Below are 26581 nucleotides of genomic sequence, written 5' to 3'. Positions count from 1 at the left end.
CTTAACTACAATAAAAAAAACTTCAATTCTCAAATCAAGGCTTTAGAAGAAAAATCGATATCAAATAAGAACACAGGCTACCGCAAATGGATCGCAAAATGCAACCCATAACCCACCTCATATGTAACAAGACAATACGCACTGTGCAACATCTAGGTCTCAATAAGGTTCTCCTCCTCAGCAGGACCTTCTCCGGAATTATCTCTCGTGTCCTTGTTGCCTTCCCTCTCCTTTGCTTTGCCCTTGCCCTTGCGGTCGCCACCACTTCTGGCATAGAACTCGTTGATGACCTTGGCTGGGATTCTGTTGAGCAGCTCCTTGGGGTAGATTCTGAGCAAGCTCCATGCCAAATCTAGAGACTCAAAGATAGTTCTGCTCTCGTATGCTCCCTGTGCGACGAAGGTCCTCTCAAACTTCTCCAAGAACTCAAGCGACAGACGATCCTCAGAGGACAAGGCCTCCTCTCCGACGACAGCCTTCATACCGGCAGCATCACGTCCAATGGCGTACTTTGCGTAGAGCTGGTTGGATACATCACTGTGATCCTTCCGTGTCATACCCTCACCAATAGCAGATTTCATGAGACGGGAGAGCGAGGGGAGAACGTTGATAGGGGGGTAAATTCCACGGTTGTGTAGCTGTCTGTCGACGAAGATCTGACCCTCCGTAATGTAACCAGTCAAATCAGGAATTGGGTGGGTAATATCTGTGAAATATTAGGACTGTATCAATGCTTTGAGCTAGGGTAAGGCTGGCAAACCATCGTTAGGCATTGTCAAGATAGGTATTTGGGTGATTGATCCATTTCTTCCCTCGACACGACCAGCACGCTCGTAGATGGTAGACAAATCCGTGTACATGTAACCTGGGTAACCACGACGACCTGGTACCTCTTCACGGGCAGCGGAAACCTCACGAAGAGCGTCACAATAGGCGGAAAGATCGGTAAGGATGACCAAGACGTGTTTCTCTAGCTGGTATGCAAAGTACTCTGCAGTTGTCAATGCCAATCTAGGCGTGATAATACGTTCGATACTGTTGCACAATATTGTCAGTCCGATATCTATCCCGCTAGCTACCCATTGTACATGACTTACGTAGGATCGTTTGCCAAGTTCAAGAACAAAGTAACCTTCTCCAAAGAACCGTTCTCCTCGAAGTCACGTGTGAAGAAACGACTGGTTTCCAAATTGACACCCATAGCAGCAAAGACAATTGAGAAGTTATCATCGTGACCATCATGGACACCCTTGGTATTTCCGGGACGCTTCACGAGACCTGCTTGACGACAGATCTGGGCAGCGATTTCGTTATGGGGAAGACCGGCAGCAGAGAAGATGGGAATTTTCTGACCACGAGCTACATTTGATGTCAGCCACAAACGTTCCGACTGAGGAATTTATTGCGCAAAACGGGGCAAGCTCACCGACAGAGTTCATTGTGTCAATAGTACTGATACCAGTAGAGATCATTTCCTCGGGATAGACACGAGAGTACGGGTTGATGGGAGATCCGTTGATATCTAGATAATCCTCTGCAAAAACCTTGGGACCCTTATCAATAGCTCTACCAGATCCATCGAAGATACGACCCAGCATATCCTCCGAAACAGGGATCTTGAGATTCTGTCCTGTGAATTCTACGGTTGTCTTGCGTACGTCGATGCCGGAGGTACCCTCGAAGACCTGGACGACAGCTCTGCTACCACGGACCTCCAAAACTTGACCGGCGCGCTTGCTTCCATCTGGTAGGGTGAGGTTTACAATCTAATATCTTGGGCTTAGCTGAGCTTATCCTTGAACCCTAGATGGAAATGAAGCTCACCTCATTGTAGCGAGGAAATTTGACACCATCTTTACAAGCGAGTTAGCTCCAATTCCAATTGATCACCAGAACGTCTCAGTAAACCCGGAACTGCAGATTAACTGCGGAACCACACTGTTTCCCCCGAGGATGTTATTTGTAAAATTGGTGGTGCAAAATACCTAGAATAACCAAGGGTCCGTTGACACCAGCTACCGTGTTGTAGTTGATTCTTGGGTTGACCTAGTATCTTTATAAGCTAAGGGCTTATGTGAGTCTCAAAACGGATATATACCCCATAATTACGTGTAGCGGCAGCTGCGTTAATAGCAAAAGCCTAGATGTTACAAAGAGTTCCTTTTAGCTCAATCGTAGAAGTAGTGTGGGTGTATCTGGGAAACACGCACCTCTTGGGGCGACATGCGTCCAGACATCTTCCGGGTTATTATTTGAGTGTTCGGAAGTTGTTTATATGGGGGGGTCGTGTATCTAGGTATTGAGGGGAAGGATGACGAAGGCAGACGAGTGAGGAGAGGTTAAAGCAGGCGGGCCAGCTGGTTGCAGATGACGGCCGTGGCTTGGGTTGGTTGACCCCCGCCGTCATCACGTGGCAGTGGGATGCCAAGCGACCACTAACGTATCCCGATTATCAGATGATAGGAGCCGCATCTGATAAGTCAAACGACGTACTGCGATGGAAACTTCTCTGCTTATCTATTTCTTCCATCTCTTTACGCGTAGCTAATTTCGCAGCTTACCTATCCCAAGAACAGAATAGAGTAGACTAGAAGGCTGAGAAAGGATTCTGAAACCAATGATGTTTGCCGTCATCATGTGGCTGCAAATATGAGGCTGACAAAACGACAAAATGACACATTCCCAGACCCCCCGGTCATCCCCTAACTCTTCGCTCTTGAAAAAAGACAGGCCCCTCATCTGCTCATCTTCTTGGGTTGACACCAATATTGCAAACCTTTCTTTTCTACATAACATCTTTCCTGCCAAGTATCAACTTCATTGAAATATCAAACATTCGGAAGAGGACAAAACCAGCTTCAGGAATTTCAATCCCATTCCCAATTTTGACTGGATTTGATTTACGAATCTCAATCAGCTCAAGCTCAAACCATGGCCTCAACAACTACAGACGTTGCTCCCCCTACGGGTCCCTCCGCCGAAAGGACAGGCCCAAATGTATCACATCGTGGAGGCCATAGGGGTCGTGGTAGGCGTAGTGGTAGCGGCCCCGGAGGAGCAGGAGAAGGTCGAGGTGGTTCCCGTAAACCCCGCGGCGACCGCGGTGGAAGAGGAGGCCGTGACGGACGTCAGCAGCACCAAAACAAAGCCCAAGATGGTGTACCGGAGGACGAGCAGCGACCAGAGTCAAGGGCTAGTGTTTTGGCTGGTCCTGCTGCACCCCAAGCAACAGCCGTGGTTAAGCCAGATGCCGATGACGTTGCTTCAGACGCGGATTCTCCAGTTTGCTTTATTTGTGCAGATCCAGTCATTTACTCTGCCATTGCGCCGTGTACTCATACTACCTGCCACATATGTGCGCTGCGTATGAGAGCGTTATATAAGAATAGGGCTTGTGCGCATTGCAGGGTAAGGATTTCTCATGTTTAGAAAGTAGTGAGAATGGGCTCCTAATATACCGCAACAGACAGAGGCGGAGTGGGTAATATTCTCGAAGCTTGAGGAAAAGAAATTCACAGACTTCACGGCATCCGACATTGTCTCAGCAAACGAAGCTCTGGGAATCAAATTTGACGATAAAGCTATTGAAAGTGACACAAATCTTCTACTGCACTACAATTGTCCTGAAGACGATTGCACTCGAGCGTGTCGAGGTTGGCCGGACTTACACCACCATGTCAGGAGCGCTCATTCAAGAGTTCTATGGTAGGTTCACCATTGCAAAACTGAATTATTTTTGATCATTATTTGGGGCCAGATTTTGCAATTATTTTCTGTTGAAAGCATAATTACCAATCGAGCTCACAATCTGGCTCAGTGTCCCGTGGCCATGCCAATTTTAGTCATTGCTAACCTATTACAGTGATCTCTGCGTTCGAAATAAAAAGATTTTTACGCATGAACACACACTTTTCACCCAGCAAGAGCTCCGCAAGCACGAAAGGACAGGTGATGATCAACCGGGCTCTGAGAATCAAAGTGGATTCAAGGGCCACCCAGAGTGTGGTTTCTGTCGGCAACGGTTCTATTCCTCCGATGAACTCTTTACTCATTGTCGGGACAAGCACGAGCGCTGCCACATATGTGACCGGAGAAACCCAACGGCGCAACAGCAGTATTACATCGACTACAATGCGCTAGCAGCTCATTTCACGAAAGACCACTTCATGTGTGCAGATGAAGAGTGTATGGAGAAGAAGTTCATTGTTTTCGAGAATGAAGTTGACCTAAAAGCACATCAACTTGAAGTACATCCTAATGGACTTTCAAAGAATGCTAAAAGGGATGCAAGAAGGGTTGATCTCAGTCAATTTGCAGAGCCCCGGAGTAACGATAGAGGCGGGAACCGTCGCCGCCGCAATGACGGTCGTGGGCAACAAGAGCAAGAGGAGGCTCCAATAAGGAGTGAACAACAAATGACCAGAGCTGAATTGGCGTATCAGAGAGAATTGGCGTATAATAGAACTTTGGCTGTACAGAGCGCCCAGTCCACAACCCAGAGGACATTTGGGGGACAATTAACGGAACCGGCACACGCTGCTAGAGCACCACCACCTTCTGCAGCGAGACCAGCAGCGCAGCCTGTGGCTGCTACTACAAGCCAAGCACCCCCTGCACGTCCTCCAGCACGACCTGCTGAGCCATCACCGGCGGTAGTGGCGGCGGCGGTGGCCCGGGATGCGTTCCCGCCTTTGGCGAGGCCGAGTCCGCCCGTCTCAAGGCCAAGTCCACCCGTTTCGAGGCCGAGTCCCCCGGCTGCAGCCGCATCGTCTAGTGCTACCCGGGGCCCAATCACTAACGCCGGTAGGGGTGCACCGGTTACGGATGACGTTAAGAGGTTGTAAGTATAAATCCTTAGGCCTAGAAACTCTGCAAGGCTAACCTTGTACAGGAGACATGCTGCAGTAATTGACAGGGCATTAAATATGCTTCGGCACAGTGATAAAAAACTCGACACCTTTAAAGCGGACATCAGCAGGTATCATCAAGATTCCTTAACAGCTAGTGGTCTGGTCAATCAATTCTGGGCCCTTTTTGACACGAACGCCTCTGAACTTGGCATTTTGATAAAAGAACTCGCCGATCTTTTTGAAGACGAGCCAAAACGCCAAGGACTTCTCAAGGCCTGGAACGACTGGAAAGTCATTAATGAAGATTATCCCCCCTTTGCGGGCGCCTCTTCCTCTGGTTCTGGAGGAACGGAAAACTCTCGTGTACTCAAGATCAAGTCCTCAACGTCTCATTCAGCGCGATCCACCACCGCCCGTCAGGGCGCCTGGGGAGCCGCTGCAGTAGTTCCATCATCTTCATCTGCATCTTTTTCTTCCGCTCCTTCCGTACCTGGCCCTGCACTGAGATCGGCGAACCGCCAAGGCCCTGGCGCACATACCCAAACACCTTGGGTAGCACCTAGCGCCCCCGCTCGACCGGCAGCGTCAGGTCCTTCTGTTCCTGCTGGACCTTCAAGAAAGGTGGGTAAGGATGAGTTCCCAAGTCTGCCCACGAAGCCGCCGCCACCACCGGGATGGGGCCCAATCAAGAAGAAGGATCCGTACACGGCTTATAACGGCGCCCCTCCTCCGCAGGTAGGCGCATGGGGGGGAGGAGGAAGCGGGGGTGAACAGAGTGCTGAACCTAGTGAGAGCGAAGAAGTCGGTGGGAGCAGCAATGCAGGGAAGAAGAAGAAGGGCAAGCAGAAGCAGATCCTGTTCCACGTTGGACTGTAAACAATTAATCATACCTTCTGTCGAGCTTGGTAGGGGGAGTTTAGTCTGCTTTTTCATGTATTCTAATAGAACCTATTGGTTTTTTTAGATTGCAGCTCTCTTACTTGGGCCGGGATACATAGGATAGATTAGTACTTTAGTGATATAGCCAGAATTGAAATGATCCATTCATTGAATGATTTCTCACTCCACTATAGCCCAATCTCGAAAGCATTCAAATCAAAACCTTTTGACTAACTCGGGCCAGTGAGCTTTTGTTAGTGCTCTGTTCGTCCTATCTTGATACACAGAATATAATTCCCCTCTTTAATAATAGAGCGACGAAAGGCCGGGTATCATCCTATAATTGTGATTTTATTCGCGATCGTCTTAGGACCAGCTCCAGGGTTTTATGCATTGTATCCATAGAGGTTTCCCTAATCATGACTCCATAACAGACGGGTACATTTGAACCTATTACCTATCCCTTAAGGCGTAAATGTTATATTATGGTGGTTCTTAATATCGAGTAGTGCTTTTCTCGGATTTGGAAATTATCAGCGTCTGGCTATCAAACGGTTGAAATTGATTGAACGGCATTTGATTGGCTCTAGTCGGCCAAGTCAAATGCGCTCTGATTTAGGAGATACTCCCACCCTTCTCAAAAGCACCTGAGAATAAAACAAACCTGCATGATCACCTAATAGTTAGTATCAATCACAAGCTATCACTCATCTCAAAACCGGGTAAGCGCCCAATCTATCATTACCCTCCCGATCCCATACTAACCACCCCACTACCCCACCAAGGGTGACTCTTCGATATTCTCAACTTGAAAACAAAAAAAACAAAAAACATGCCCTCAGCGCACCCATCAATCGGCTTCCAGGCCGTGATCCTATGCGGTCCCGGCACCTCGCTCTACCCATTCACAGGCGCCGAGGACCTCCCAAAGGCTCTGCTACCCATCGCGAACAAGCCCATGCTGCATTACCCACTCGAGTGGTGCGAGAAGGCCGGTTTTGAGTGTATACCTGCCTTAGTCCTAGTTCTCAGCGTGTCGTAGATAGTTCAATTTTGTCTGATACTTCGTGAATTCCGTAGCAATCCTTATCCTGACGCTGAGCGAGCACCACACCGCAATCCAGTCCTACATGCGCTCCCACAGGTTGCAGAAATCGTCAATCTACATCCAAGTCGAGCCGGCCTCGTCCCTCAATGACAACCTCGGAACAGCGGACGTGCTCCGTATCGCCTACCGGAAGGGCTGGATCAAGAGCGACTTTGCCGTGCTGCCGTGCGACCTTGTGACGAACCTTGATGCCCAGGAGGTCGCCCAGCTATGGATGGTTGAGCAGGCGGGTTTTGACGGGGATATGGGGCAGCGGTCGCGGCGGAGCCAGAAGGGCGGTGATGGGGATGAAGGTCGGCGGGGCGGGCTCGGAGTGTGGTATGAGACGAGGGGAGAGGGTGCGGTGAAAGGGCAGGAAACAGACTTTTTGGCAGTGGATGGCGCAGTGAAGGGGGAGGGCACGGCAGGTGGTGTGACGCAGTTGTTGTTTACGCTGCCCGGTGACTCGTTGAGAGGTGGGGGGGAGAATGCGAGTATAGAGCTGAGGGGGGGATTGTTGAGGAAGCATCCGAATCTGCAGCTGCTGGCGACGAGGAGGGATAGTGGAATCTACTTCTTTCCGTATTGGGTGCTGAAGTTTATCGATAGAAACCCAAAGCTGAACTCTATCAGGGAGGATGTGTTGCCGTGGTGGTCAAAGGCGTGTTGGCAGAACCAGAGGCTGGCACGGAAACTCGGGCTGCTAGAGATCCTGGAGGGGAGTGCAGAAGGTGGCGACGATGACAGCGAAGATGGCAGCGGCGAGAGGTACCAAGTGGGTGCTATGAGCTCCACAAGGAGACGGAGCTTTTCGAACAAGACAAGTGAGGCGGAGCGGGTGTTCGCGTCCAGGGTTCCAACGACCTCGGGGGAGGCGGCTGCGATTGCGACTGCAAGCTTACAGGGGAAGAAGAACGGGGATGTCCAGATCCCGTCGATTACGGCGTATCTACCATCTGCGGCGACGGGCTTCACGAGACGGGTGGATACAGTGCATTTGTATCTTTTCACATCACTGTATCTGGCGAAGTCTGACCCCTCTGTTCCTTCCACAATGATCAAGATTGATCCTTCGTCGTCGATTGACCCGAAGGCGAAAGTCACGAGCTTCGACTGCCTCGTTGCAGACAAGGTTTCTATTGGAGAAAGAGCCCTCATCAAGCGCTCAGTTCTAGGTAGCGGTGTAAGCATTGGTAAGAACGTGCGGCTGACAGGATGCGTCCTCATGGACGGCGCAAGCGTTGGTGAAGGGGCCAAACTAGAGGGATGCACAATCGGGCGAAAAGCCATCGTAGGTGTCAAGGCAAACCTGAAAGACTGCGAGGTAGCAGAGGGATATGTCGTCGAGGAGGGTGGTAAGTTAGCCACTTCTTAGTGATGGTAGTGAGGATAAGTGGTAACTGACCGCATCCCTTTCTGTGCACAGCGGAAGCTAAGAACGAGCGATTCGTCGCATTTACCGGTCTCGACGGAAATTATGCATCAGACGCGTCCGGCCTCGGCTCCGACGGGGACTATGACGACGATGAAGAGTCGGAGGAAGGTAACGATGCGCCAAGGGGAAAAGACGACGATGAAGAAGATGAAGAATCAGAGGATGAAGAGGAGGAGGAGGAGCCCGAGAAAGAGAAGAAGACACTACCCGCGGAGCCCAAAGCAACACCTACTGCGCCTGCACCGCCTCCCCCCACACCAATCGCAACTCCAGCACCTGCGAAGGTTGCCGAGGCGAAGGCGGTCGATATCGTGGAGGCTGCTGAGATTGTAAAAGCCACCGAGAGCACCGCTGATTCATGACGGCCGTGGACCTTGGTACGGGGAGTTTGGGGTATGGTTAGAGGGATTAAAAAATATTTTTAGTAAAAAGGATAGGAGGGAAGGCTAGAATTTGTACCGTTCGGAGTTGTTTATGCTGATTATGCTCTTGTATTATTGCTTCTACATGCGCTAAAATTATTTGACGTATAGTTATTATTGTATGTAGGTGAATATCATGTTCGTCATGAGAAAAGCGTTGGTATCTGCTTGTTTGTCAGTGTTGGTTTGTGGCATCACAGAGCATCACTCGGTCGCCAAGAATGCATGATGTTGGATAGAACGAAATCATGAAGTGACTTGGATAATTGATAGATGTGAGAGTGTAACCAAGGACATACGGCCACCTATACATGTAGTCACAGACATGGCATGCTGTATCCAGACATGGTTTCGCTATCATTTAAAAGGCCAAATACATCATATCCTACATGTGGTGCAAGGTGTAGAGCCCGACCTTGTTAACCTCGCTTACAGCACTTCTCATGTTGAAATCTGCGTACAATCTCAGATATACGTGTATCTTTGTACATGTAGTAGAGCCCATAATCAAAGTGACGTGCATGCACAGTACACACACATTATGGTTGTTGACGCCGCCCCCGTCCCTTCTCGCACCAGGAATGAGTGCCTACCAGACACAACCTGGACTCGAGCGTCTAACTTCTGAACTCATCGTTATTAGTGCACGAGCCTTTGCGAGCTTTATACACGAGGTGAACGCAGAGGAGACAAGCTCTCTATGTGCTAGTCCAACCATGAACGCGGTCTTTGCAGAAGGCCCTAGCCGAACCATGAATGAATGGATTGAATACCGCACCATTCATGACTGGCTGGCTGGTCTACCCATGAATGGACCAAAGATAATAGACCCACTCCGTACCGAAGGAATGTTTGCACACTAGGGAATAGTTGTCACTTAATATGCTGTGAGTATATCGCCGATATAGACCGATTACATGTAGGCACGGTTTCGGGTGATCTTGCAAGTACTTCCTTCTTAGCCTCAGACACCAGTATTTACCAAGCTCTCAGGCTTAGAATCAAATGGGATTTGAAATTTTGGGTACCTAACTCCGGGTACCCCAGCTACAGTATTTGCTGAATATGGACTACATGGATCCATTGGATTAGATGCCGGGTGGTTCATGGACATAGTCGAACTGGGGACACATGGGTCTATTAATGGGCGGAGTGGTTCACTCATGAATGTTCGTGGATCATATAGGTCATTTCACCGTTCGACCAGGCAAGGCCAACCCCCCTGATTACACTACGTTACTGCCGTAGTCCTGAGAGTCATAACCCACCTTGTTTTAATTCCACGGTTTCATAAACGACGGAACAACTACGTAACAAAAATAGCAAGTGAGTCTACTCTATTAACCCCAGTCGGCCATCGATGCATAAAGATATATATGATGATACAAGAATGAATGTAATTGCTCGTAATGCTAATATGAAAGAAGAACGCTAATTTATATTTAAAGGGAAACAAAAAACCATGAAATTAAAAGCCAATCACAAAGATATCTCAATCTGACTCAACCACCATGCATGCAACAGAAAAGTCCAAACTTATAATTAGCACCTCAACGGCAATAAATGCTGCACAAGCGCAGATTGTCGACAAAGCGGGCACTCAGGCTGAAGTTTGTTAGTTATAATGATCCATAAGAAAAGAGACCTTGGGTTTACAAACCTTGCTACGACACCACTCACTAATACAGCTCCAGCAGAATACATGCCCGCACCCCGTCGCCGTTGGATCTTTCATATTCTCTAAACACAAGGTACACTTCCTGCCCATCTCTCCACTCATGAAGCGCATAGTCTTCTCATTGTCCAGATCGTACATCGCTCGATCTCTGCCCTGATCCTGGACATGTGTCTCGGGGTTACTTAGTACGCCGCCCGTAGCAACAATGTCGACCGCCTCCTCATCGGTCGTGACAGCCGACGTATGCGAGAACGTATTCGAGATATGGAAGTACCCCTGAGTAGCCAACTGCGCCAACAGCAGCAGGCCCAAAACTTCATACCCGACTCGCTGCTCATGCGGCGCAAGTCGCTTCGTGAAGATATACCTCAGCCCCCAGATGCGCTTGGATAGGTGGTAGTATGCGCCAGTGAAGTAGAACATACCCAAGTGCACAGCAAGGAGGCTCTCCGTGGATGTGAGGGTGTCTAGGTGCTCCAGCAGGTATTTCTTCACTTTCATACCCACCGAGTCCGGGCCCTGTTTCTCACCATTCCGCTGCGCCGTTCCGGACTGGAGCTTCTGCCGTATGCGTGATCTGAAGCGCGGGAGCAATTTTGTGAGGAAATATGGGACGAGAATCGTAGTTAGGATGAAACCAGCGCGACGCTTAATGCCCGGAAGACGGAGGGTTTTGGACTCGACATGAAGGATATCACAATATTCCTCGCCGAGTGTGCGCGCGCCGCGGAGAGTCGTGAGAGTAAGGTAAAGGATATCGGCGAGTGTTTTGGTCTCGAGTGTGTATTTATGAAGGATTCGAGCTCCTGGTCGGCTGTAAGTTGGGCGAACACACAACGCACTGCAAAGGAGGCAATGGGGTCACGAACCATAGACTTTCCGGAGGATTGTGGAGATCTGCTCGAGTAGTACGCCTTGGTAATATGCGTCCTTCTGATTCGACCGAACTAAGGTATGTTAGAGATCCTGCCCACGGTATGAGCTGCCTGTGCTTAGAGGGGGGCGTTACTTATGTCTGGGGCGGCAGCGAAGGGGAAGTTAAACGTTGACTCTGAGGACGAGGACGAGGGCGAGGAGGCACTAGGCGCTGCTGGTCCATTGGCGATGATGGCTACTGCTCCGGAGGCTGTTGTTTCTGTAGCCATGTATGTTGATGTTTACAGGCTTTCGTGATTGAAATCTTGGGTTCACGTTGTTGGCGTTGTGAGCAGCAGCCAGAGAGCCTCGGCTTGGGAATAATGGATTGACGTGTTGCCTTATCTGATCATCACACCCGAGGTCTCACAACTTGTGAGAGTACCGCAGTAATAGTATTTAAATCCCTGATTTTGAATCCCTTGGATTTTGATCTCGGGTTCGATTCATCACAGTACATTTTGTGCTAGTACCTATAACGCACATGTGTTTACTATAAGGACGACGAATTCGAGCTCCATCCAGCAACGCAAGCTCAACTTTCAGATCCATGATCTCTGTAGATAATCTCTGAAGGCATAAGATTGAAGGCACTCAAAAGCTCGAAAGGTATTTTTGTATGTACGTACGATGTTGCGAGTTCACCTAAGAGTGGCTGTAAAATGAACAATCACCCTTTCTCACTCGACAAAATATAGCCCTTTCTGGGTCAATGGCGAACCGACTCAATGGCGAATACGCACTTATTAGCCAACCAAAACCACTGCAAATGTAGAAAAAGAGTGTGATTTCAATAATAGAATTATGTGTTATTTATTTTAGGGTCATGCCTACTAGGATAAGAACAAGTAACCAGCAGAAAAAACTAACAAACAAAATCGTGACTTCTAGCTGGTCGTTCTATCCGGATGAGATACATATATGGTATCCTCTTGCACCATTTATGTAGCATAGCTGGTTTGGTAATTCTCCGTTGGTTCGAGTTCGTTATTGACGCAAAAAGTACTGTACCGTCCAGTTAGGTCCGGTTTCGAGAACACCCAACTCTCCCGCACATTACATATTGCAATTGCAGGTTATCATGCAAGTTGATGTCAAAAAATACTTGTATCTATACCTACCTATGATTAAATTATTGCACGTGGCACTGTCAAAGTACACGTGCTATCAGCGCACCTATATATATAATTCTGATATTAATCTGTAGTTAGAAAACAAACTTCACCTCTAGCCACTTTGTTGCTCAAAACTCCTCATATTTGAATGGATGTATCTACTTATATCATGCTTCCGGATCCCACGTAATTTTCCATTCAACACTGGGCGCCTTTCAGCGATTTTGGTCTACATTCATGGGTGGGCTCGAGGAAGAACAATATTGCAAGAACTACATATACATACATGTATGTACTAGTATCCCTATAGACTTTCATCATGTTCCTGTTAATCATGAAATTCCTTTAATATAAGCAGTGATTGGATATGATGTACCCATTTAGCCGTAAACCTCGCTGTACCTACATGAGTACCTAGAAGTGCCACGACTCACGAGCTGTCAATGCAGTACTGGCTGCGCAAAATCCCTGTCACACATTACCCAAATGAAGGCTTCAATTTTCCAAATGCCCGTCATGAGGTCAGCTTAAGCAACTCGCCAAATATGTGCATCTTACTGATCCTTGTGGGGACAGCTTTCCAAAGAAGCAGATTGGTCTTCGACGTGCTTCGTGCTGCAAGTAGAGTACATGTAGGGCACGTGCTCTGCCAAACATGCAACGACCCCTCAGATGGAACGGAGGCTTCTAATTCTCGGAACTACAGTTTACTTCTTGCGGGCCACTCGATAATGCTCTCCGAGCTTTAAATTGCGAGGAGTAGGTGCACAACTAATCAGCCAGGGAACCCGTGGTTTAATTCCTTTCTCAACCGGATGACGCAATGAATTGTGGGCTAAGCATATCTTTTCACTAGGTATCTGGCAGTGAAACCAAATCCATCAAATTGCAGTCTTCAAGCGGCCTGCCGATAATGGTATTACGAACTTAATATGACCTGCTTCCCTTGATTAGAGATGCATATTCGAGTTGAAAATATTTCTTCTAGGCTACAGTCCATTTAATTTAATCTTTCACTATGTACTACTACATAGACCTATAGACCAATTGCCCCAAATGTTATCCCTTGGTGGCTGGCATATAAATGATCTACATATCACTAAACCCTTACCGAACTACTAATTCCGTGAACCTGAACCCCCGAGAATCCTCTTCCCAAGCTTGGAATAGCCTTGTATTGTCTAAACATCTAACGGGCCGAGTCGCCACATCAGTTGTAGCCTTTGCCAAAAGTATATATAGCGTCAGCCCTCCCCACATTTCAGCCCCCACCAACTCTCACCACATCTCAAGCTCCCCGCACCAACTCCCACTATCTCAAGCTTGTATATAGCCTCTTAAAATGACTATAGCTCTTGCGAGATTCCCAGTTGAAGTCGGTTGAATTCCAGCTCCAAAACCCTTCCTACTTAGCTAACGCATCGACTTAAACAGCTCCTTAAGCTAATAACGACCAGTCTCTCCGACAATGACCTCTGCAATTTTGCTCTCACGTGTAGTATCTTCCACGATGCTGTTCACGGCGACAAAGTTGTATGGCGGGATCGATTTCTTAGTGTTTACGATGATCCCGTAAACAAAATCTCCTATGACTGGAAAGCCACATACCAGAAACGACAGCGCCTGCACAAGAAAATGGTTGGGCTATCATTCCGCAGCGGCCAATCGAAAGAAGAATTGGAAGCCTTAGAGATTTTATGGGACATATTGGCAGGTTCGTGAGCGAAGTTTGACAACGGCTCTCCGCTGTGAGGAGCATAATGCTGAAAGCTCTGTAGATGCACGTGGTAATATCCCCGCCGAGGGGGATCCAGTGGATGGGCGTAACTTCAGTCACATACTTCCCCTGCGCAGTGAGAGAGCTATCTTCAGCTCACACTCACACGTAGATGAGCATCCGCTACTGAGTGCTGTCAGCTTGCTACTCACCCCGTTGTTGAATCGGCCGAAACTAGCCTTCATAAAAGGTTCCCAGGAAATTGTCTATAAACCTGATGTAAATCGAGTCATCAACGCTGATGGCACCCCGAATCTAAGTATTTTAAATGCTATGGCAAGGCTATTCACATGGCACATACACCCAGATTCTCCGAGTGATTTGTTTCACCAGAGGACCTTATTGACGCCAGGTGAAATGCCGTGTTTTTGGCAGGGAAGGCTGGGAGATGAGGGCGAGATACCGACGAAGTGGTTCGGAGCTTATAGTTTGTTTCCTTATTCCCTTTGATCTGCCCCTCTCTTAAAGGAAAAAGTAGTAGTTGCTGATTTGATTGCTGGAGTGTATTCAAACCCCACTCGAATCATAATCTATGACGGCGATGAACTCTCTTCCGACAGATCTGACGGCTATCTTGTTGATATGACGCTTACTATTTCCCAGTCAGCATTCACTGGCATTGGGAAGGATTTTGATACATTCACAATCAAATCTGGAGAAATAACGCCGATCCCGTCTCCGCCTGGCCGGCTCTCAACAGTTAATGGATGGAAGAAGGTGGAATTTATAAAGTCTTACACTCACCACGGATGGTTTTATTCGGGCATCATTCTTCCTGGGAATAATATGATGCTGGGTTATTGGATGAGAAGCAAGGGGGGACTCCTCAGCAGGGGTGCATCGGGGCCATTTATTTTCTGGAGAGCCCCGGAGAGTAGTAGTTTGTTGAATAGGGACAACAGGGTGTCATTTGTCAGGGTGACGGGTTGATAGGCTTTGTGAGAAATGGATTATTGTAGGGTCTTGTACCACAACATTCGTTGGCCTCAAACTGTTATGCTACAGAAATGTCGGGTTTGTACTGTTGTAAGCTGTGATACCTTTGTAATAAGGGAGAACCTTTCCTAAAGATGAGCCTTAGGGAAATCACCTCTATTAAGGATACTTGTATCGAATCTACCGAGTTCCGGGCGATTCTCAATGATTCAATATTCATATAATAAAAGTTCCAGAAGCCTGATAATTTCATCGAGATATGCTCTAGCTTCATGCCTGCATGCACGTGTGCGCCGAGGCGACCATTATCCTCAAATCCGTGGTTTTTCAATTTCATCCAGATTCTAATAGTGCTATCAGTCTCAATCATGGGCGCCAAATATATCTTTAAAATCACAATATCCTATTCTTTGATCCAGAACAGGCAGTTTGATAAACCCTAATAACATTTTGATTTACAAAAAACATATAAAATACAGAAAAGAAAAGATTACTATTCATCTTCCATCTCTACATCCTCTTCATTTTCGCTTTCATCCTCGTCCTCGAAATCATCGTCGTCCCACATCTCTGGCTCATCATCATCGTCATCGTCATCATTATCAGCTTCTTCTCCTCCTTCTTTACCCTCTGCTTGCTTCTTTCCTTTAAGTGCTTCCTTTTCTGCCTTCTTTCTCTTAACGTTTTCCTGCTGAATTGCCCTCCTTTGATCGCGCTCTGCCTTCTTGATCTTATGCCTCTCCTCCAACTCCCGTTCTTCCTGTTTCGTCTTCGTCTCGTAGGCGTGCCAGAGAACCTTTCCTTCTGCCAAACCTTCCTCTATTTTCACCATCTCTAATCTCATTCTCGGCCCAATCTCAGACAGCTTAACAGCCCTCTTCTGCGGCCCCTTCGGGGCCCTCTTCTTTTTAACAGTGTGGCGACTATTCCCAGGAAGAACTTCAACCTCAGCATCCTCCTCGACCTCAGACTCAGATGTGTATCCACCCGCACCTGGGTCGAGCATGTAATCTGCAATATCTTCGAGCCCACTCAAATTCGGCAATGCACCTCTTTTGCTACCCTTCTCGCCGGAGGATTTTGCACGCAAGGTTCGCTCAGCGGCATTGATGCGCCGGATTGGACGTGAGACTCCAACAGGCTTGGTGTTGATAATGTAGTGGCGCACGTCAATTACATATTCGGAAGTGGTGCCATCTTTGGGGTCGGCCTCGGAGACAGGTCTGCGGTTGAGGAGGAGAATACGGCGGATCGATGCGAGAGGAGTGCGCTGGGCAGAAATGGGCGGAAAGAGGGATTGGAACATGCTGGTAAGGAGCATTTCGTGGGGAGGTGGGCGCCCAGGTGTGCCATCGGGCTTCGGCGGTTGAGGAGTATTAAAACCGTTCATTACAAGCTGTGGGATGTGTCAGAGAGTTTTGGACAATATGGTTTGCCTTTTTTCTTTGCGCTTCTCGAGGCGCAAAAGAAAAACAAAGACTTGGAGCATACCAAAGGCGGAGTAGTAAACTCTTTCCCGGGGGTCTTGGGATTCCGCATGCTCTTCCGGACATCCTTACACAGCGAGTAATTCTTCACACGGAAGTGTATTGTAGGACCACGAGGGCATCTCGTTATTCGTAGAGTTGTAGATCCGGAGTTTACGTTTCTTGAGAAAAGGAGAAGTTGAGTAACCCCCAGAGGGCCAGCCATGGTGGTATAATCCTTTAGTTTGTTTGACTTACGCTCCTTCAGCCTGCTCGCAGTGTGTGGCTCCATCATTGTTCGTACGTCAGTAACGAGCTGAGAGATTGAAGGCCCAACTTCGCCAGCGCCAATCCGAATGACCATAGTCTTTGGCGTGCGGGATGCCGAGGCATTGAGAGGTTGACCGACACCTGTGGCAGAGGTTTTAGAGGTGTCTGCTGGGAGATGGGTTCTTTTCTTTTGACGACGGCGGGCCTGTGAAGGTTTATGTTACTTTTTTGCGCATATTTTTTTTTTTTTTTTCAATTTGAGGGTACCATTGAAGTTATAAAAAAATTACATACCATTTTGAATTATTGGAAGGTTGTTGGTGAAGTTTTTCTTAGAGGGTGGTTGTAGCTGGGATACTTTTTTTTGCTTGTCAAAATTATTTTTGGTTTTGATAAGGCTAGGATTGTTTAGCGGCGGTGACTAGAAATTCGCAAGGATACAAATTACGCCTGGCGGGGCAGCTAGGTATCCTTGGAGCCCGCTCTCCGTCACCAACTCTGGGGGCATCTTCCATTCAATCAACAATCATCCCATCCATCTACAACACCGCCATCGTTATCTGTTGTTCATCATCAACTACTATCCACTTATCTCAAACACCATTAAACAGCATACATCTGAGAGCCCTGTTGACCGAATACCGATCCCCGCATATCATACACATACTATAAAATGGCCTCTTTGGAAGACCTTGAGGATCTTGAGCAGGAAAGACAGGAGAAGAGAGATAAGAAAGATGCCGCCGATGCAGATGGCGATGCAAAGATGGATGTCGATGGAGAGAAGGAGGAGGATGGTATCGACCCAGAGATTTTGAAACTCTCTACCTCCGATATCGTCAACCGGAAACGATTACTTGAGAACGATCTAAGGGTCATGCGACAGGAGTACCAACGGATTACACATGAGAAGGCGAGTATGAAGGACAGGATAAAGGATAACTTGGATAAAATCGAAAATAATAGGTTAGTTTTGAGCAATCAATGTTTGGTTTACACACATCCATCGAATCTTGAGTACTAAAGCCATCTCTCTCATCCCCTAGACAGCTTCCCTATCTCGTCGGAAATGTTGTCGAGCTTCTAGACATGGACCCGACTGCTGAGGCCGCCGAAGATGGCGCTAATGTTGACCTTGATGCGACTCGCGCCGGTAAATCCGCAGTTATCAAAACTTCCACACGGCAGACAATTTTCTTGCCCCTCATCGGTCTTGTTGACCCGGATAAGCTATCTCCTGGTGATCTTATCGGTGTTAACAAGGACAGTTACCTCGTTCTTGATACCCTACCTGCCGAGTACGATTCGCGAGTCAAGGCCATGGAAGTTGATGAGAAGCCCACAGAAACATATGGTGATATCGGTGGTCTGGATAAACAGATTGAGGAGCTTGTAGAAGCTGTAGTAATGCCAATGAAGGAGGCAGAAAGGTTTAAAAAGATTGGCATTAAGCCCCCGAAGGGTAAGCAGTCAAATGAGCTTTACGGAAAAGCTCTACTAACAGGTAAATAGGAGCTTTGATGTATGGTCCTCCTGGAACTGGAAAAACTCTGCTTGCTCGTGCTTGCGCTGCCCAGAGTAACGCTACCTTCTTGAAGATTGCCGGTCCCCAGCTTGTTCAGATGTTCATTGGTGATGGTGCAAAGCTCGTTCGTGATGCCTTTGCGCTAGCAAAGGAAAAGGCACCGGCCATTATCTTCATCGATGAGTTAGATGCTGTTGGTACCAAGCGTTTCGACTCCGAGAAATCTGGAGATCGTGAGGTACAGCGTACCATGTTGGAGCTTCTTAATCAGCTTGACGGTTTCTCATCGGATGACCGAGTTAAGGTCCTTGCAGCGACAAACAGAGTGGATGTGCTCGACCCTGCATTGTTGCGATCCGGGCGCCTGGACAGGAAGATTGAGTTCCCGCTGCCAAATGAAGAAGCCAGAGCCGGTATCCTCCGTATTCATAGTAGAAAGATGACTGTTGAAGATGGTGTAAACTGGATGGAGCTGGCTAGGTCTACAGATGAGTTTGGTGGTGCTCAACTGAAGGCTGTTTGTGTAGAGGCTGGTATGATTGCGTTAAGAGGTGGGAGGACAAAAGTAAGCCACGAGCACTACGTGGATGCTATCGGTGAAGTGCAGGCGAAGAAGAAGGATACGGTATGTTTATACTCTTAAACTCTATAGCACGGGCTATTGCTAATTGGGAATTTGCAGGTCAACTTCTACGCGTAAAAACATCGGTTTATTCTTTTTTTCCTTTCTTTAATCTCCGTTCGTATTGTCTTTTTTTTTCTGGGAGCAGAGCCTTTTTCATGATGGAAAGAGAAGGGACGAAAAAGAATATGTACCCATACGTAGATTCCAGAATAGAAGGACTAGCCTCTGTTTATGTTCTCGTTAGCATATCTGGTCGTATAACCTGCAAAATACCATCATTTCCTTAAAAAAATCCCGGGATTAAAATAGTATTAATGGAGTGTTCATGTCAAGATCTGAATTGAATTAGTTAATGCAGACCATGAGAAGCCCTTAGTTTCCTCGAATACATATTTTTAGTGGTCATAATACCGAGGCTTGTCTCATCGGGATTTCCGGAACTACTATCCCTAATTTATATAGATAACGCTTCAAAGGTTGTAATAGATAGTTCGGATAGTTTGGTTTATGGGAGTAGAGATACTGGCCAGAGTACTAAATTGTGCAAGTATCACTGTCGGCACAGTTGACTTCAATTGTTTTCACAGGCAAACTAGTACATGTGGTATAATAAAGCGAGTAGGTTAGGTATAATCTTACATCTATCTTCGCTCACAAAACAAAACATAGTAACTGGAGCCTCGATCAACATCTGTGAATTGATCATGAAATAGTGGTGATATAACCTTAAGCCCACATGCACAGGGAGCTGTAGGGAAGGGATAAAAACTGGAATTTTAACAAAAGAAAGAAAAGGAGCAATAAAAAAAACGCCCCTTTCCTAACTAAAACGAGTGAAAGACAAAAAAAGTCGTGACCATCGTAAATAAACATGAAATTGAGAAGAACAGCATGCTCAAACCCAATATATATATAAAAAAAGAGAAAAAGAACCCCCAATCCCATCCCAAACCAGCCAACTGTTCCCCAAAACATAAACCCAACCAGTATAAAATAATAACAAAGCAAAACTGGTATCCAAAAGCCTAACGAGCGGGTACTTTTTTTGTTTTTCGTCGAAATGTAGGTGAGGGGAAAGCCCCTTCGAACCCAAATCATAAAGTATAGCAAGGAAAGGAGAGGACGAAACAAAAGGAATAAATTCATAAACAAGAAGAAAAAAGACCAAGAAAGCTCTCAGGCCCATGCAAATCAATAAATATAGCAAACGCTCACCCAACACCAGAAATAAAGATTATGCCCAAAGTATATATGCAAGTTCAGAAAAATCCCAAGACATTAAAGCTATAAGGTCGACACAGCGGTGGTGAAGTAAGAATGGAACATCGGTTCCTCGGAAAACCCAGTCTCTCGGATCACGTGGTACGCGTGTAGCAAGAGGTCTGGAAATCTTCCAGTGAAGTAGAGGAGATATTGACCAGGTAAGGCGCCGACAGAAGCCTTTGCTGCGGGCTTCATGTCTTGGTAGTGGTGCTTTTTGTTTCGAATCGCTCTCAACAGGTCCAGAACCTTCCCGCCCTCATAGCCTCTTCGCTTGTTGACTACCAATTCTTCAAGAAAACCACGATCAAGGCGTTTCAACCAATCACCCCCAGTAACTCTGTTACCATTTCTTTCGATATATGGGATCCACTCTGACTTGTAATTTGGGTCCTTCTCTTTATCTTTCTCTACTTCAAACCGGTCTGATACGTCTAGAAGAAAGTTCAAACGCTTCTCCGTTGACCAGAAGAAGGGATGGATCATAACTTTAGTAGCATCGGGTCTAAATAAATATTGTTAGCATTAGAAAAGTTTCCTTACGACCATTCATTGGGTGCCAAATATTACCTTTTCTTTGGATTGTGATCGATCATACTACTGATCAAATCTCTTGCTTCATATCCTGCGCCTCCCAGAACGCTCAATCTGCTCAGATCACTCTTGTTGCTAATGATATTCAACTCTCTGTGCCATCTATCTCCAAAGGGATGTTCTCCCTGCGTCAAGATGAAATAGAATACACAGCCCATTGAAAAGATGTCGATGGCCCTCGTCGCTCTGCGCTGAGTGTTGTTAACCTCAAAGATTACGGTCTCAGACGAGGCTGACCCGGAGCTCTCCGTATTCCCAGGCGACGAAAAAGGCCGACGTCTTTCATCATCCATTGTCAACAATTCAGGTGCTCTCCATCCACATGTTCCAGGAGAAGCATGTGTTGTTAGCTTGAATGAACTTTGGTTATCGTCAAGAGTTTTGCAAAGACCAAAATCGGAAATAAGTAGTCGTGGCTTTTTGGCGGCCCCCCGGCCCCCGTTCCGTGGCGCCTTGGGAAAGCTAACCAGGATGTTTTGTGGTTTAAGGTCTCGGTGTACAATCTTCAGCGAGTGTAGATGGTGCACACCCGCAGCGATCTGGTGGAGTACTTCTGTGGCATCCAGGGCAGAACTGAGCTCCTGAAACCTTACCGGATCCAACATAAAGTCATTAAGAGAGGCTTGGCAGAGTTCTAGCGCAATGTAGAGAAATTTGCCCCCTTTCTGCTTGCAGTGGTATCTTATGACGTTGGGGTGGTCGTCGCTCGCCTGCAGGAGTTTAACCTCATGCTCAGCAATCTCGACAAAATCATTCAACATCCTCTTGACTGCAACGTCTCTGTTTTCAAATTTCCCTCTACAGACGGTTGTTCCTTGGCTCCCCCTCCCTTGAATTTAATTAGCAGGTTCTCCCATGTTGAACGTTCTAGCATGATAAACCTACCCAAGATTTCGTCCTCGTAAACCTCAAGGCCGTTTATCACGACTTTTGATGTTTCGACCTCGTTCATAGATGACCCATCCGTCATATCTGGCTGTAAAGTAATCTCTTGCTCAACCTTTTTGGCGTCATTTACAATCTTATCGATCCTATCCTCCTCCTTCTCGGAATTGCTGTTTCCCTTACGTCGTCTCGCCCCTCCTCGTTGACCTCTATGGGCCTTCTTCTTTTTCGGCGTAACCGGTGGGGCAGGCGCAACTGTCTCTTCTTCATCCTTGATCTCCTGCGGTTTAGGATCAAACCTCACCTCACGAGATTTGGCATCATCCGTGACAATAGTGGGCTCATCCTCTGGAACCCGTGCCTCAGCAATTATAGTTGTTTCTTCAACCAATGGCGGCGTTGGGTTGGGTTCTTTCGTTTCCGGTTGCCTTGGTTGCTCTACCTCCACGATTGGCTCTGGTTTAATGACTTCCTCTGGTTTTTCTAAGCCGACCCCCGGGATGACGATTTCTTTTACGGCGTCCTGCTGAGACTGGGATTGTTGGAATTCACGACCCTCGCTTGGGAACTTATACTTCCCCTTTCTTGAACCGCCACGAAGTACATAAAGCGCCAAAGAGAAAAGCAACACCACGATGCTGAGATCTACAGGATTGCTGACAGCTAATCCAAGTAGCTTACTGCCTCCCAATGAAGGTGATGAGGGCAATGGTGGGGAGGTGCTTCTAGATTGAACTGGTCTTTCGTCCTCGTTCTGGGAACGAGCCGGTAGCGATGCAGGGTGGGGGTGCGAGTCTGGATATACGAACTGGGCTGAGTGAATTCCAACTATAGACTTTAGACGTTCATTGTGATCCAAGTATGGCCAGTCGATACCCTTGCTGTAACATCCTGCTTTATCGGCTCCATGCGTTACATACGGGTAACTAAGCTCAGACAAGGCAAAATGACCACCTTTCCCGAGGCCGACAAAAGTCATTTTATCATCACGGGGAACATCCTTTGCATGCACAATTGGCTGGGGAAGAACCACAAAGGTTGAAGTCTCCGTGTCTGACGACGACGACGCGGACTTGACAACATCGAAGATTCTAGTGACAGGTGACATCAGATCTTGCTGATACCTTGGACGTCGTTCGCTCGTGACACCTAATGAATTGTTAGGCCGTAATTCCTAAAAGCTTAAATAGTAAAGACATACCTGTTGGGTCTCCCTCGAAGCCATAAATTCTACCATAGTAGTTGCTATAGATATAGCGGTTATCCATGGGCTGATGGTGCTGCTCAGCCAAATCCCGATCACTATTGTTAGGACCCCACTCAGTGTATCTGATGGTCCAAAGAAGCTCTCCAGTATTGACATTGCTGATAGTGACAGTGTACTCTATGAAAATTATCAGCAAATAGAAACCACCCAAAGGTGCACGTTGCTTAGAAAGCAACCACAAATACCATACCAGTTCTTCCGATCAAGATGATCTTTTCAGTGAAGTCGCATTCATCGTCCAAATCTTCAACCTCAAGTCCTTTCTTCGGTTTACACTTTTCATTATGCATTATGTTCACCGGGCCATTGGAACTAAACACTCTTTGAACTTTTCCAGCGCGGGCATCAATAGACAATGTGGTCGTCTTTTTGTCGCCATTATAAACTTTATCACTACCTTCTGCAGAAAAAGGGGTGTTATCGACGATTCCCTTGACAGAAATACCGAATTTCTGAAAGACGCATTGGTAAGCTTTGTTTTATGAACAGAACAAGGAAGACCTTGTTTATTAAAACCTACCTTCAACCCACTATCTGGGGAATAATAGTACAATTGGCCCCCGTTGACTGGCTCTACAATCCAAACAACATTATCGTCTGGAATCCAATCTCGTACTGGGTGCGAGATATTGGCCCGGTGAGCAGTAATTTGCACTGCTGGGTAATTCGATGAAATATCCCATCTTTTCACCCCTGTCTTCCTGTCGGTGGCATAGAGACTCCCATCGACTGTGGATAACAACACATAGTCCTCAACTTCCCAATCATGAATGTATCTTTCCCTTTGAAGATCTACCCCTCCTCCACTCCCAACCCTTCCAAGCCCAGATTGATGAATTCCGTTTGTAGCTTCTGGAGAATAAGTTGCTAGTGCCCTGGCGGCGCTAAGCGAGGATGTAAGGTCGTTAAAGTTGTTGGAGGATTTCTCGCTATCGTTGATGTTCTGTTTTGGAGCCCCTGGGGAAACGATACGCGATAGCTCTGGTTCCGATTGCCGCTGGTTTATGTTCCTAATCTCTGAAGGGGGAAGCCCTTCAGATGCCACAACAAGAGCTGAGATAACCAAAAACACCCATAAAAGGGCGCCTACTGAGCCAGACATTTTGAGGTCGGTTGCAAGTTCACGGTATACGAAGCTCGGGCACTGCAGGCCAGCCTCTGTGCGTGAGTGTCTTCTTCCTTATTCTTTCTCGAGGTCCTGTAGTCAGTTGTTTTAGAAAGGAACGTGATACCGGCCGTGGTGTGGTGTAGTAATAGAATGAAGTGGGAATGATGGTTGTAGACGATGGAGGTTGGGTAAACACCCAAGGTGGTGATGGTGTGTGGTAAGGGCCGCTAGCGTATTGGTGGGGGGCACGACTAGCAAGAAGAAAGGCGAGAGGCGACCGCTTCGGAGACACTATGGCAGAGACCGAACAAACCCTTCCAAGCGACAGGTTACAGCAATAGTAAGAAGTACAGTAGTTACGTATGGGGTTTCAAAACGAGTCGCCTTCCTTTCAGCGCCGAAGATGTGCTCCCTTCTCACGCACCCCCAGTATCAGCAGCACCACCTACTTACTACATGCCTAATATTGCACCACCAGTGCCAGCCCGCCAACCAACAATGCGCGGTGCCCAGAGAAAAAAACATCCAACCAAAAACAGGTGTCGCTTATGCTTGACTTGAGGGAAACAGTAACAGGTTTTTTTCCTTGCAGTGTAACCTCCCTCCAAGAACGCATAACTCACCCATAAGGTGCCCATCACTCATTCTCCTTGTTCGAGTTTGAGTGCCTCTCAGGGTGTCAGGGCCGCTAACTGCACACCCTGAGCTTCAAAAGTCAGTGAGGCGGGCTCGGCTGTGCAGAAGCAGCTGGACCACACACCACAAGCTCGGAATTCAAGCCCCTCAAGATTGCTCTTGGCCAGAGAAAGCCTAGTTTCATCATAGAGGGCGGCTGTGGGGAAAAAACAGAAACGTGATGATGCCAGGAACCAAATCTCATCTAAACAGCAGTTACGCGTCACAATTTGATCGGGACTTATTTTGTTTTGTTCCTATGTGGTTCCCGCACGCAGACAGGAACAACTTTCTTACCCCGAACCTCTAACTCTGGGACCTCATCGATAGGCTTTAAGCTGAACTGGCGCATATCATATATGCAGGCACGTTAAGGGGCCCTCCCCCCCTCAAGCAGAAACTGGTTGTGCTGGCGTTCTTCATCATCACCCATGCTCATCTCCATCACTGGCAATGACAGTCACAGGAATCCCAGCAGAACATTATGTTTGGTCGGAGAACTTTTTGCTTGTGAGACCGTAAGACCTCCTCCTCCTAATACATACTCTACTCCTAGTTACATGGAACTGTATGTGCTCGGATGTGCACATCTGCTGTTCTTTGCTCGTAGGTACACTGGTAGAGTAGGTACATATATATAATACATATTAGATTCCCTTCCCCCACCAATAGTCGGCCTACATCAAACTTCTTTCGGTCCCGTTCTTGCTCGTCGGATGTATGCGTGAGAAGTATGTATGTCGGCAAGGTATCACCGTCTAGGCTTTCCTCGTTCTCACCGCCTTGCCCGAGAGTTTCTTTCACACGCGAACACTCCACGGACACTACTGCTGCAGCTAGCTAGGCACTCGGCATGATTGTTCATTTAGATATTTTGTTTTTTATATTTTTGGCTGATATTATAAACCTGAAGTCTCTGGCGTGCTTTCCAAGAAAAGGGCAGGGAATGGATAGGTACCACATTTCCCAGTGAGGTGCTCTGGCACGTTTACGACGACGTTTTTCTGCTGTACGTAGGTGAACGCACAGTCTCAACTGCAATATAAAAATTTCTCTCATGATGTACATACCTGTACCTACACTGAATCCTAGGAGTGGCAACAGAAGGAACATGTCTCGTGAAAAATAGGCCGTCTTCAAATACTTGACCCACATTGGGTATCTTCACCTATCTACCGACCGGTAAAATTCCCTAGGTCCCGCGTATGATTCGATACTCCAGAACCTTCCACTCCGAGGCCTGTCTGTATGTATCCCAATTAATTGTGAACCCCGTCCTCCATCCCGGTACCCTACGAGTCCCCTCCCCTCTACTCCCCTCCATTCTACTTCTCTCGCATGATCTTCAAATCCATCATACAATGTATCAAATGTATCGTGCGTATCATTAATTTTTTTTTTTTCTTCTCACATGGAAGTATAGTAATTTTTACCCAGCTGCAGTGAATACAGTGTGGCACCCGTATGTACTTACTGTATGTACCTACACTCGAGCTAAATCAGGCTCAAGGCTTGAAAAATAGCAGAACTCCTTTTTTTTGTTGTTGGTCCCGAAATTCTGTGTTGTTCCCGAAATTCCGTGTTTAAACTTGGACTGGTACATAGCTGGAGAGTAGAGTAAACTACTCGACGAAGAGCCGAGATCAGCCAAAAACGATATTCAAGTCTTAGGTAGCGCTGAAAATCGGTTAGCACTATCCTATGAATCCTGGTAGCTTGCGGTGATAGGTTACCTCCCGACGCAGGTAAGTAATCTACCCAGTGGTAAGTACATGTTCAACAGATCGGCCGCCTTGTCTTCGACAAAGCTAA

The 26581-nt window shown here is 47.3% G+C and overlaps 9 protein-coding genes across 9 annotated transcripts; 5 read left to right on the top strand and 4 right to left on the bottom strand.

Moving 5' to 3' along the window:
• Positions 1–152: 152 nt before the first annotated feature.
• Positions 153–2237, bottom strand: H6S33_010643 (uncharacterized protein; the record flags this gene model as incomplete). The annotated part of the gene is made up of 8 exons (XM_044841985.1): positions 153–706; positions 761–1035; positions 1098–1359; positions 1427–1766; positions 1825–1853; positions 1986–2046; positions 2099–2140; positions 2211–2237. The coding sequence occupies 8 exons, from the start codon at positions 2235–2237 to the stop codon at positions 153–155; spliced, it is 1590 nt and encodes a 529-aa protein (XP_044696573.1).
• A 694-nt stretch (positions 2238–2931) lies between these two features.
• H6S33_010642 (uncharacterized protein) lies at positions 2932–5726 on the top strand (the record flags this gene model as incomplete). The annotated part of the gene is made up of 4 exons (XM_044841984.1): positions 2932–3408; positions 3467–3705; positions 3863–4840; positions 4892–5726. The coding sequence occupies 4 exons, from the start codon at positions 2932–2934 to the stop codon at positions 5724–5726; spliced, it is 2529 nt and encodes an 842-aa protein (XP_044696572.1).
• An 835-nt stretch (positions 5727–6561) lies between these two features.
• On the top strand, positions 6562–8613 carry H6S33_010641 (uncharacterized protein; the record flags this gene model as incomplete). The annotated part of the gene is made up of 3 exons (XM_044841983.1): positions 6562–6733; positions 6810–8171; positions 8243–8613. The coding sequence occupies 3 exons, from the start codon at positions 6562–6564 to the stop codon at positions 8611–8613; spliced, it is 1905 nt and encodes a 634-aa protein (XP_044696571.1).
• A 641-nt stretch (positions 8614–9254) lies between these two features.
• On the top strand, positions 9255–9536 carry H6S33_010640 (uncharacterized protein; the record flags this gene model as incomplete). The annotated part of the gene is made up of 1 exon (XM_044841982.1): positions 9255–9536. One exon carries the CDS (start codon positions 9255–9257, stop codon positions 9534–9536), a length of 282 nt encoding a protein of 93 aa, XP_044696570.1.
• Positions 9537–10215: 679 nt separating this feature from the next.
• H6S33_010639 (uncharacterized protein) lies at positions 10216–11496 on the bottom strand (the record flags this gene model as incomplete). The annotated part of the gene is made up of 4 exons (XM_044841981.1): positions 10216–10278; positions 10334–11157; positions 11221–11298; positions 11361–11496. 4 exons carry the CDS (start codon positions 11494–11496, stop codon positions 10216–10218), a joined length of 1101 nt encoding a protein of 366 aa, XP_044696569.1.
• Positions 11497–13723: 2227 nt separating this feature from the next.
• Positions 13724–15088, top strand: H6S33_010638 (uncharacterized protein; the record flags this gene model as incomplete). Its single annotated transcript, XM_044841980.1, has 4 exons — positions 13724–13756; positions 13816–14095; positions 14160–14585; positions 14661–15088. 4 exons carry the CDS (start codon positions 13724–13726, stop codon positions 15086–15088), a joined length of 1167 nt encoding a protein of 388 aa, XP_044696568.1.
• Positions 15089–15587: 499 nt separating this feature from the next.
• On the bottom strand, positions 15588–17127 carry H6S33_010637 (uncharacterized protein; the record flags this gene model as incomplete). Its single annotated transcript, XM_044841978.1, has 3 exons — positions 15588–16490; positions 16586–17035; positions 17125–17127. The coding sequence occupies 3 exons, from the start codon at positions 17125–17127 to the stop codon at positions 15588–15590; spliced, it is 1356 nt and encodes a 451-aa protein (XP_044696567.1).
• Positions 17128–17503: 376 nt separating this feature from the next.
• Positions 17504–19055, top strand: H6S33_010636 (uncharacterized protein; the record flags this gene model as incomplete). The annotated part of the gene is made up of 4 exons (XM_044841977.1): positions 17504–17796; positions 17877–18292; positions 18343–18980; positions 19038–19055. The coding sequence occupies 4 exons, from the start codon at positions 17504–17506 to the stop codon at positions 19053–19055; spliced, it is 1365 nt and encodes a 454-aa protein (XP_044696566.1).
• A 1209-nt stretch (positions 19056–20264) lies between these two features.
• Positions 20265–24088, bottom strand: H6S33_010635 (uncharacterized protein; the record flags this gene model as incomplete). Its single annotated transcript, XM_044841976.1, has 6 exons — positions 20265–20745; positions 20811–21663; positions 21720–22868; positions 22921–23103; positions 23177–23438; positions 23507–24088. The coding sequence occupies 6 exons, from the start codon at positions 24086–24088 to the stop codon at positions 20265–20267; spliced, it is 3510 nt and encodes a 1169-aa protein (XP_044696565.1).
• Positions 24089–26581: the final 2493 nt, after the last annotated feature.

Source organism: Morchella sextelata, assembly GCF_020137385.1.
Source record: "Morchella sextelata strain SCLS chromosome Unknown scls_5, whole genome shotgun sequence".
Lineage (NCBI taxonomy): Eukaryota > Fungi > Ascomycota > Pezizomycetes > Pezizales > Morchellaceae > Morchella > Morchella sextelata.
The sequence above is the reverse complement of the archived record's forward strand: the minus strand, read 5'-3'. Positions and strand labels throughout refer to the sequence as shown.